Below are 11,879 nucleotides of genomic sequence, written 5' to 3' on the forward strand. Positions count from 1 at the left end.
CTAGGCACATTGCTAGAGGCTCAAAGAGGGATGCTTTGTATCCTCTCCATGTATCTAGTATGCGTGACCATGTTGTTGCTCTGACCAAGTAGTCAAGTGTTTCCTTGTGGCATGGTTGATTGGGACACATGATTCAAATACGAATGAAAGTACTTTCTCATTTGGGTTACTTGCCCTATCTTCGTTATGCTGATTTTGAGCACTATGATAATTGTGTTTATGGTAAGCATGCGTAGACATCTCATAAAAAGTCTCTTTCACTCAAATCTTTGCCCCTAGAGTTAGAATATTCCGATGTATGTCGAATGCTAGGGTTATCTCTAGGAGGAAAGAAATACTTTGTCACATTTGTCAATGATGCTACTCAGAAGATATGGGTTTACCTTATTCATAGCCAGGATAAAGTGCTTGACAGGTTTAAAAATTTCTTGGCATTGGTTGAGGACCAGACTAATAAGACACTTAAGTGTTTTTGCTCTATCAGCGGCGAGGAGTATGTGTCCAAAGTCTTTTAAACATTTTGTGAAAGCAAGGGGATAAAGAGGAAGCTTACTGCCCCTCATAATCCACCCCAGAATGGAGTTGCAAAGCGCATCAATCAGACCATATAGGATAAGGTCTGTACAATGTTATCTCATACTACATTACCCCATGGCTTTTGGATAGAGGCTATTATAACAATTGTTCATGTGATTAACATGTCACTGAACAGATCTTTGGGCCGGAAAGTCCCTCAAGAAGAGTGGTCGCGCAAGCCGCCTTCATATGCTCATTTATAAATGTTTGGCTGTGAGATTTTTGTGTACATAAGGAAAGAAGAGTGCAACAAACTGGAACCAAAGTCCTATGAATGCATATTCCTAGGATATGGTGATGAGGGTGAGATGGGGTATAGACTTTGGGATCTTGAGAAAAGAAAGATAGTACTTAGCAATAATGTCATCTTCCATGAAGGTCACATGTATAAGTAGCCTAAGAAGACTGAGGAAGTCAAGAGGGTTGTTTTCAAGGAGCATGTACCTATTGGACAACAGTTTATGCCTAGTGGACACAGCTGTGTATAGTGCTATAAATACTCCTCAAAATGTAGGAAAGGATGTTGGAAATGACCAGCAAGGTATTGCCCATGATACACCATAGTTTCAACTTGAAAACATGCAATTAGGATATCCTAAACTATCAAGACAGTATGCTGAATTTTCAGGATAGCAACCTGTACAAGCAGAATTACAGGCCCATATTTTAGGACAACTTGTAAATGCATATTTGTAGGTGCAATAACTAGCACATGCTGAGCTTTCACTTCGTAGGTTGACCCAACCATCGAGGCCACTTGAGAGGCTTGTTCCTGGTGTGCATAGTTAGGGAAGGCACATTCTTTCAGTACATTCATAATTTTTGTGTGGAGTATTGTTTGCTTGGTTGTACATCATTAAAGTATGCATGTCCTAAGGGTCACAAGGATTCGCCATTTGATGAGAAAGCCTTGAGCCATGCTATATTAGATGCAAATGGGAAGTTTCAGTTCAATACCTTGTGGACAATACATGCTTGTGTTATGGCTTTGCTTGTGCAGATCTTCCATTTCCCGTCACCAAAGGTGGTATAAAATCCATCGTCATCTAGCTGTCGAGTACTAATCAATCTCTTCTTGAGTTGTGGTACATGCCTTACATTCTGAAGAATAGATCCATGCTAAAATTGCAATTACACGCTGCCAATACCTGCAATGTCATATGCATAATTGTCCCCCAAGATGGACAACACCATATTGACCTCCCGTATAGTCTATAAACCACTCATGGTGAGGGGTGACATGAAAAGAGGCACTTGAATCCAAAATTCAAGTGTGCATGTCATCATCCGTATTGATCAAAGCATGTGCACTAAGACATGAAGAGACAAAGAGTACATCATTTCCAATGTCACTTCATGGCTAACTACATTCACCTCTTTGATCTTTACATTGCACTTCTTAGCAGGTTGATTTTCTTTCTTCTCTTCCTTGTTGTCATTTGTCTTCTTGCCTTTCCCTTTCTCTTTCATCCATTTATAGCAATCACGTTTGAGGTGACCCTTCTTGCCATAGTGATGGCATTCAACATCCTTATTATGTGATTTACTGTGTCCCTTGCTACTAGATTTTCCTTTCTGTTGTGATTTGCCTTTAGTATGCAAAGCATTGGAAGACTTATTGGATGCATTGTTCTGCTAATTCATTTCTTCCACCATGAGTAGAGCACTCTCTTCATCATCATACAAAAGAATAGAATTAGAATTGCTCATAGTAGTCCTGAATGTATCCCATCTCTCTGGCAAAGTGCAAAACACAAACATAGCTTTGAACTCATCATCAATATTGAACTTCAAAGCGGAAAGTTGTCTGAAAATGGAGTTAAACTCACTAAGGTGAGTAGACATTGCAGTAGCCTCTTTCATATGCAAATCCATGAGTTTCTTCAGAGCCAATAGACTTTTCTTGCAATACTATTCTAGGCATACAAATCTTCCAATCACTTCTAAATTTCATTAGCGAAATCCAACCCTTCAATGTTAAATGGCAAGGCATCAAAAATCTGTAGCTCAATGGTCGAGTATGCAAGCTCATTCAACTCATCCTAATTGCCTTGCTCTACATCAGGTGGTTTTGTTCCCTTTACTATAATTGGCTTTGTGTGCTTCTTCTGCAACAATATATTATAGCACTGTTTTTGCCAAACTACAAAGTTTTGTGCTCCTTCAAGCTTCTTGATATGCATAAGATAATTGTCACTACTACTAGTCATGATTCACTACCAAATAATTGTATGATAGTAAATGGTAGCTAATGACAAGCAATGGAAGCTCCAAAATCCTCTTAGTAGTATGTGAGAATATCCCCATGTAGGAGTAAAGAATATACATCAATTCATTGCCCAAAATGCCTCAAAAGCATTCAATGATAGTAAACATACCAATTTCTTGAAAAAAAAAGAGTGTCGTCCTGAAATTCCTGACAATACAGGTGGCTATCCTGCACTTTAGGAGTGCAATCGTGAAACTCCTGACACTAAATGTGGCTAACCTACAATTCAGGAGTTCAGTCTTGAAATTCAGGAAGAATTTTTCCTGAAAATTTAGAATTGAAATAATTTCTCAAACTGATTGAGATTGAGCTCTAAACATCATGCAAAGTTGCTCAAAACATCACCATAATGTTCTTGCACAGAAACATATCAAAATTCTTGGTAGTGAGATATGTTGTCTTGAATATGCAAGAAACTATTCTGAATGTATAACAATAGACATGCAGGTAAAGTTGTTCCAAAAATTAGCTTTAATCACTGCTCAAATGCATTTCAAAATCAAATCCAAGTACATAACATCAACCATAAGTATGAGTACATGGTATAGAATTGTAAAATTCCGCGTGGGAAAAAATATAAATCGGACTTTTGAAAAAAAAAATTTATAAATAAATTTCCCCCCCTTATCCCTCCAGCCGACGGACGAGCTAGAGGGGGGAGGGAAATAGAAGGAGTTGTAAGCTCCTTGGTGGAGCTTGTGGAGGGAGGGAGGACATGCGTGTCGACACGCAGGAGGAGAAGATCCCCCTCCCTCCACTATTTAAACGAGGGGAGGGGAGGGGCCGCTGGACAGAGGAGGCTGGGCCGTGCCGCCATAACACCAAGCCGAGGAGGAGACGAGTCACCATCATCTGCCTCCACCACATCGCCATTCTTCAACCCCAGTCCGTCGTGAGGAGCCATGGGCTGCTGCGCCAGTCAGCAGCCACCTCCCAGCACGTCGCTTGCTTTCGTAGGCCCTGCCACCTGGCCATCACGCCGTCAGTCCTATTTTCCCCCATGTGGCCTTCCAGAAAGCCTTGGAAGGTTCCAAGGTGGGCCTCCTAAGCCCCTTATTCTCCCCCCCCCCTCCCGAGGTTTTAAATCCCCCCCTAAGCCCCTTATTCTCCCCCCCCTCCCGGGGTTTTAAATCCCCCCCCTAAACCCTTGTTTTCCCCCCCACTACAACACAATGCCGCCATACACGTGTCCATTACACGCGAAAAGTTACGGGCGCGTGTATGGTCGTTTATACTTACAGCAATATCGGGCGCGTGTATACATGCATGTAACAGCGCGTGTATAATTGCATGTGAGGGCGCGTGTATTTGCGCGTTAAGTCTGTCATAATACACGCTCTGTTACACGCGACACACAGCCTAACTACAGAAATCCATTTCTTTTCAAAACAGAAAACCATTAAGTTTTAAAAATGTCATTGTGCATTGCAGTGTTTACAAACCATTACAAAATCCCACTATATGCACTTACAACAACGTAATATATTGAAAAATATATCTTCATATGGTTATTGAAAGACAAAGTATACAATAGAAATGTCATGAATTTGGAACAATACAGTGATGGATTGGTTAGGGTTCGATCTCATCTTCAATAAGATCCATCCTTGCCAAACGATCAACATCAATATCCATTTGATCAATTTGTAAGGCTACGATTAAATTTATTCTACTATCGCTATTTTGCCCATTGATAATGGTACCGATGCCTTGATCATTCTCATCATCATCACCATCATCCTCAATGGAAGGGTCATCCTCATGATCATGAGAAATGGCACGCTCATCCTCATTATCATGATCATCTACATTGGCATGTTCGACATCATCTTCTTTGCGGCTTGCCACATCCTCCATATGCTCCATATCAGTGAATGTATTATACATTACTTTGGAACGTGGTGCAATAGGGATGACATACCACCATTTACTGTCATGCACCATTGGCAGATAGATGACCTGCTCAAATACACATAATTCATTAATTAATTAGCATATCAAAAGTCAAGGGGTGCGCGAGCTTAGATATATATGTACATGAAACACATTTGTAAAAAAATGCATACCTGCTCACATTGTTGTGGCAATACGAGCCTATCTTTCTTTGTTTGCCAAAACTTTGTAGAGTCAATAGTTACATAGCCACTTGCATGGCGTTTTATCGTTGCGTTAGGCCCTTTTTCCACCACGTTCATTTGCCATTTGACATCCAAAACATACACAAAGAAGCGGCGAAAGTCAAGTCTGTATATGTCTTGGATTGTGCCACAATAATCATCAATTTTTCCATTGGCTCCCTCAAAGCTACTAATGACACCGCAATCTTGTGTATTCCTCTTTTCATCTATTCTTTGTGTTCGAAAATGCTTGCCTTCACACCATATAGCATTAAACATAGTGCACTGGACCAAAATATAAGCAATATCTATGTAAGCAATTAATGTGAATAAATATGAAAAGCCAATCACTTACAAAGAATGCAAATTTACATTTGTTCTATGTACCTTTAACATGCATCCTCGTGCATACTCCCATTCTTCCGCCGTGATATGCAGCCCCTCATCTCTCTCTGCTCTGTCCATTTCCTCATGCAACCAATCAACATGAATATCATTCGGAAGTGTTGCTAGATGCTTAGGGTATGCCTTACGAGAGCCATGTTGCCTCCGAAAGAGAGCTCTGTCTGCTTGCCTTTTTGTCTTTGCATCCTCGTATCTTGTAACCCATCTCCTCATCACATCACTATTAAGGATGCAAGTGAAATTAAGATCATCAATCAATGTTCTCTCAATTACTTTGCTCTGTCCTTTTCCTTGAGGCACAATAGACGTCATCCTCAAGTCCTCTTCATTGCTCCATAGTCGCGGCAAAGAGCTATCCACCTGATCAAGAAATTCTGATATATATACAAGAGACTCTTGTATCAACCAACCCTCAGCCATGCTTCCTTCGGGCCTTGCACTTTGCCTCACAAAGTCTTTTAAGGTCTTCATGAAGCGCTCTAGGAAGAACATCCAACGGGCATGCACAGTGCCACATAAAGCAATTTCATCCACTAAATGCACAATGAGATGTAGTTGACTTGTGAGAATGGTTCGCGGAAAAGTCTCCTCTACCATACAAACCACCTCCACTTCCATAACACGCGCATCATCCAATGTGGCTGGATCAATTGCTTTGGAACTAACATATCTGAAAAATAAATGCACAGTACGTTATACCTCATGCACATTCATTTTGCAAGGTATAATGAAGGGTGATCTTACATGGGATTTACATACCTCACAAGCTCGCCCATCTTATAAATACATCTTTTCAAACTCCTGTCTGCACAATGGTCGATGCTAGTAGGTAGTATGAACTGCGCACATAAGAGCACATGTATATTTGGGTTAGGGCATTACAAAATTTAATTTCAACCTACAATAATTGGAAAACACTTACTTGGAGCATCTTGTGCCAATCGTGGGACTTCAACCCATGTAGTTGCTCAACCCCTCTTTTCTTAGTGGTTGTAAACGCTCCCTTCAACGATCTCATGCATCCAGTGGGAGTACGCAAAGTGGTGATGGCTTGCTTTACCTACTTCTCCTCCTTCTTTGATATAATCCAGGGAGCAGGCGGAAGATGAACGTGCCCACCCTCCTCTCGTGGCCAAGCTTGATGCATACGTCCTGCGACCTGCAAGTCCTCCCGTACGCTAACATTGTCTCTTTTACCAATAACATGTTCCCAAATACTAGATCCCACATTCTTGAAGATGTGCATGGGATCAAGAAGATGGTTGATCTTGAGATGGGTCCAATATGGTAGCCGGAAAAAAATGGAGTACCTACACAAGGGATTGCAGACTGTCATCTTTATTCCAACTTTAGAGACTACACAAAACAAGATTGAAAACAATGGAGATGTACCTGTTCATGCCATCTGGAGGAAGAACATTTGAAGACTCCCAAATACGCTTCCAATCTTTTGCACGAAGTGTCTGTGGATGAATGTTCCTCTTACTAGGAGCATATTTAGGGTGATCTGATGGGAGAAATCGATGATGATTATCGAATATGGTCTTACACAAACCATCAGCATACTCATGTACCAATGAAGGGCCACATATAGGACATGCATGTTTACCCGATGTCCTCAAACCTGTTAAAATAAAAAAAAAGTTAGAATAATAAAGTCAATAGTTATAATTGATATAGCTAGTAGTATTAGAGTCGGGAGGTAGTTAGAATTCTTACCAGAACAATCGCTGTATCCTGGAAAGTCATGCATTGTCCACATCAACACTGCTTTTAAGTCGAAGTGTCGAGAGGAGGGAGGCCTACTAATGTCCACTACCGCAACACCTCTCCATAGTTCCTCCAACTCATCAATCAACGGTTCAAGATAAACATCCATATGCTTGACTTTATGTTTCCCTGGAATCAGAAGGGATAACATAAGATGTCCCTTCTTGATCGCCATTGATGGTGGAAGGTTGTAATTCACCAACACAACCGGCCACACGCTGTATGCGGTGCTCTTGAAACCAAACGGATTCACTCCATCCATACCTAGGCCAAGTCTCAAGTTTCTGGGCTCTGTTTTAAAGCTGGGCCACTCATCTTCAATATGCTTCCAAGCAGGAGTGTCTGCAGGAATTCTCCACATGCCATCATCCGATCGATGCGAGGAATGCCATGACATGAGCTCTGCTATGGATTTGCACTTGAACATGTGTTTGATGCGAGGAATTATAGGAAAGTGTCGCAAGACTTTACGAGGTACATCAAAACTCTTCACATCTGTTCTATACCTTGCTTCACCACAAGTGGGACACTGTCGAGCCTCCTTATGCGTCCCATGAAAGAGAATGCAATCATTGACGCATGCATGTATGAGATCATAATCCAATCCTCCAAGAGATGTCACATAGCGCCTCGCTTTGTCTCTTGAGGTGGGTAGTCTATTCCCCTTTGGAAGCATGTTTGATAATAGCCTGCATCCAATATCATCAATTAGCCCATAACCCTAAACCCTATACTGTAAACCAAAAACCACTAACTCAAATTTGCAAGTTACAATGCTTACTTCAATAATGCGTCAAGACTTGCATTGCTCCATCCATAAACTGTTTGTATATTGAGCAGTTCAAGTGAAGCACGTAAAATAGAGAATGTGCACCCTTCAAAAACCGGTGTCGATGAAGCGTTGTAGAGATGCTCTTGTTCCATATCATTGTCGTCCACACCTTTGCGATCATCCCTAAAAAGATTCCGCACCATGTCATCAAACACTTCCTCTTCCACAACTTCGTGGGGTGCAGGGCTATTGTCATCCCTTTCCCACTCATCTCCGACAACAGATCCCGAAGCTCCAGCATCATCTCGTCGACGCTTTGCATGCTCTCGCCGTGCGTATGGCACCATGTTAGGGTGTGGTACTGCATCCTGCTTCAATCACAGTATATATATTACAACGCGCTCCATTAATTTGCACACCATGAGTTATTTTAATACTTTCAATTCACATCTTCTCACCTCTAAACCTGTTTGAATCCATTCTCCATACATCGAGATGTGATTCAATGTAATTCGACGCGCTCGTACAATGCACCCTTGACATCGATTACACGTACACTTGATCCTTTGTGCCAGCCACACGTCACGATCCCGATGACGCATTGTCTCATCCTCACCAGAACTACTTGAAGAGGATGATGACATGCTATGTCCAAAATAACCAATACAGAAGTAGGATTAGTTTTTAGTGAAATCATACACATCCTATGCACAAAACAATGGATACACAAGAACAATCAGTTTTTAAAAAAAGTATAAACAGTCTCTGTGTTGCGTGTACAGGCGCGTCTACAATGTATTCTGCTGCGCTTTTACACGCGCTTTTACACGCGTGCTTTTCGCGTTTACCTACCGCGCGTGTCGCTTTCTTTCTTTCAAAAGCCCTCTTTCAAAACACTTCTTCTTCTTCTTTCTGCGTCGCTTTCTTTCTTTCAAAAGCCCTCTTTCAAAACACTTCTTCTTCTTCTTTCTTTGTCGCTACAGTACCTCTGCCTCCAGCTCTTCCAAACCCCCGAACCTGCCTCTTCCAACCAGCCTTCTCCCTCTTGGACTACCCAAAACAAGCAAAGGGTGCAGACAACACAGAAAGGGAGAGAGAAGCAAGAATCAACGAACTCACTTTTCAAAGACTTTTCAAAGAGGTTGGTTGTCGTTTGTTTGTTTTGCCAAATCTGTCGCTTTCTTTCTTTCCACCCGTGCTATGTGTACTTGAAAGCGATAGAGGATAGAATTCACACACATTGTATATGTGCTTAACTATTTATTTCTTGACAAACGACATCCATCAAGATAGAGGAAAGAGAGAAGAAGGAACCCTTCTGTATGTGTTTAGTCATTTCTCCCTTGATGGACAATGTCCGTCAAGATAGAGGAAAGAGTTTTTGTTTTTCATGAATTTCGTCACTAATTCGAAATGAACTTCTTCTTTTGGCTTATGATCTTCTACTAATTCGATGTTTGGTATTGTAAGAGATATGTTTATTTTCTAGAATGGTAGATATATGTTGTAGGTTATATATTGTAGGAGATATATTGAGGAGATATATTGTAGGAGATATGTTTATTTTTTATATGCATGTTTTGCTTGGTTCATTGAGGCGGAATTTCGACACTTTGCAGATTCTTCATGGATCCAGGCTCTTCCTCCGATCCGTGGGCATACGCCACTTGGATGATGGAGATGATAAACCATTTTGGGCGCCATCCTAATCCAGTGGAGCTGACAGAGTATATGTATGCCCATCCTCCTCCTAGACTCCCAGGTCACACCGCGCCCCCAAGTACACAAGCCTCTCCACTGCCGTCTATGCCTGCGAGTTCGGCGAGATGTACCCCTGCGCATACACGCTCACCGAGGAGACACACCCCTGCACGGACACACTCACGCACACCCTTCTCTGTACCATCACGTGAGGGCTCACGGCCACCATCACGTGCTCCCTCACAGCCACAGTCACGTACACAGTCACGTGCAGCCACCCCTAGTCATGGCCACTCCCGCAGTACAGATGAGAGCCGACGCCGCAATAGGGAGAGCGGGAGTGGAGGATTATGCGGCGGGTGTTTTGGTGGGGGGGGTAGTAGGGCACGCGGTGAGAGAGGGCATGGAGGGAGGCATGTACGAGGAGACAGTGAGGAGTCGGAGGAGGCGAGAGAGGTGGAGGGAGAGATTTTCTACGATGTTACAGATAGGGGCGGGGTAGTCATGGATGCGAGAGGGAAAGAGGTGATGGAGTATATGCGGGGGGTAGTTTCAAACATGTATAGAAACTGTTTTGTAAAATTTAAAGATCAGGATAGCCGGTTAGTTAGGGAGGTCCTAGATAGTGTACATAGTCGGTACCCCAATCCCCCACGAGCGACATTCTTGGATGTATGGGGAAGGACGCGAATAAGGGAGATCTTAAGTAATAAAAGATCTCACCTTAAGAAACTCGCGTACGATGATGGGGTGAATGTAGCTGCGGGTGGCTATCCTTGTGAGAAACCTGCCACTGCCCACAAACGCGAGTGGAAGGAGGCAAAGAAGCGCGCAGAGGGAGGCGTGAAGAGCAGGCAGCATGTGGAGGCACGACGGATCCAGATGGAGACCATTGGATCGTCGCATTTCGGATCTGGCGGCGTCGAGTCGTGGGAGGCAGAGTTCGTAAGTAACTTGCCTCTTTATTTGATTGTTTGCCAAATTCATTGATTCTATGATTGTTTTGATCTTACAAACTATCTTGATTATGTTACAGCGACGGGTTATGGGGAGGAGGCCCACAGCCCACGAGACTGGGTATGCTCGCCGCAATAGCAGACGTGACACATGGGCCATCTTCAGAAACGAGGGACGTATTACGAATGCACAGTTTGACGCGGCCATGAGACCATACGGTCGACAGGTACTTGAAAACTCTAAATGAATGATTTCGGTTTATTTAATTGCATATATATGTATACTTACATACGGTATATTTCTTGAACAGGCACAAGCTGCTGATGCTCCTGTCCCTGATGATCCAGCCGCCACTACTGATGTTCGTGCCACTGCTCCTGGTGGAGGCGAGCACCACTCATCGGAATATACCGATGCGAGCTCCTCTGATCATGGAGAGAGCACAGGGTCCTCATCATCCTCTGATTAGCTTTCAGAATACTGTAGGATGTGGTTGTACAAAAATTTTTTGTAACTGAAGCCATGGGCTTTTTTGCACCTAGCTCCCTATTTGACTTTGTATATATTTGTTCCTAATTAAAGCCATGGGCTATTTTGACATATGGACTCCCTTGTACACAAATGTATCATGTATTGACAATGTATTGAATCGTGAGTCTTGAGTCGTGTATTAAGTTTTAGATAGTAATATTGAATCGTGTATTCATAGAGAGTGAGTCTTGATTCGTGTCTTGAAATCTAAATCGCTCTTTTTTTATGGTGCAATGCACCAAAAAAAAATCCAGAGAGTGCCTTTGGGTGGCTGGATGCTGGAACAGCATCCAGGCACCCAAAAGCACTCTCTGGATTTTTTTTCCCCCTCTGTAATCGCGTGTATAAGCGTGTGTCATCTGTCAAAATCGCGTATATTTGCGCGGATAGTCTGTTAGATTCGCGTGTAAATTTGCAGCAAAACTGCGCAGAACGCGTGTATGGGGTCGTGTATTCGCGCGACTGGCTGTCACTGTACACGCGCTTTTACACGCATGTCTCTGGCCGCGATGATACACGCGTTATTACATGGGCCCGACACTTTTTTTCCCAAGTCATTTTGTGCGGCTAGGAGCGCGGGTATGAGCCCGATCCCTTGTAGTGCCCCCTCCCGGGCTTTTTAAACCTCCCCTTAAGGCCTTGTCCCCCCCCCCCCCTACCGGGTTTTTTTAAAACCCCCATAAGGCCTTGTATTCCCGCCCCCCTGGCAGTATAATCCCCTCCTAAGCCTTGTTCTGTTCCCCTCCGGATTTTAATCCCCCAAAAGTCCTTATTACCCCCC

The 11,879-nt window shown here is 42.9% G+C and overlaps 2 protein-coding genes across 2 annotated transcripts; one reads left to right on the plus strand and one right to left on the minus strand.

Annotated features, from left to right (window-relative positions):
• Positions 1–6,427: 6,427 nt before the first annotated feature.
• LOC148030981 (uncharacterized) lies at positions 6,428–8,553 on the minus strand. The gene is made up of 4 exons (XM_087685523.1): positions 8,368–8,553; positions 7,919–8,277; positions 7,644–7,826; positions 6,428–6,557 (listed from the first exon to the last, which is right to left on the minus strand). The coding sequence occupies exons 1-4, from the start codon at positions 8,551–8,553 to the stop codon at positions 6,428–6,430; spliced, it is 858 nt and encodes a 285-aa protein (XP_087541649.1).
• Positions 8,554–10,492: 1,939 nt separating this feature from the next.
• LOC148030982 (uncharacterized) lies at positions 10,493–11,036 on the plus strand. Its single transcript, XM_087685650.1, has 3 exons — positions 10,493–10,555; positions 10,647–10,793; positions 10,878–11,036. The coding sequence occupies exons 1-3, from the start codon at positions 10,493–10,495 to the stop codon at positions 11,034–11,036; spliced, it is 369 nt and encodes a 122-aa protein (XP_087541776.1).
• Positions 11,037–11,879: the final 843 nt, after the last annotated feature.

This window comes from Lygodium microphyllum, chromosome 9 (genome assembly GCF_053477565.2).
Source record: "Lygodium microphyllum isolate KBCC chromosome 9, Lygodium_microphyllum_v1.1.10, whole genome shotgun sequence".
NCBI classification, from domain to species: Eukaryota; Viridiplantae; Streptophyta; class Polypodiopsida; order Schizaeales; family Lygodiaceae; genus Lygodium; species Lygodium microphyllum.

Coding starts and splice junctions, on each gene's coding strand:
- LOC148030981 (XM_087685523.1), bottom strand. CDS start 8,553: ATGTCATCATCCTCTTCAAGTAGTTCTGGTGAGGATGAGACAATGCGT. Junction 8,278..8,367: donor GGATTCAAACAGGTTTAGAG/GTGAGAAGATGT, acceptor TGATTGAAGCAG/GATGCAGTACCACACCCTAA. Junction 6,558..7,643: donor CCCACTTGTGGTGAAGCAAG/GTATAGAACAGA, acceptor TATTGGTAAAAG/AGACAATGTTAGCGTACGGG.
- LOC148030982 (XM_087685650.1), top strand. CDS start 10,493: ATGGAGACCATTGGATCGTCGCATTTCGGATCTGGCGGCGTCGAGTCG. Junction 10,556..10,646: donor AGTCGTGGGAGGCAGAGTTC/GTAAGTAACTTG, acceptor ATTATGTTACAG/CGACGGGTTATGGGGAGGAG. Junction 10,794..10,877: donor TGAGACCATACGGTCGACAG/GTACTTGAAAAC, acceptor TTTCTTGAACAG/GCACAAGCTGCTGATGCTCC.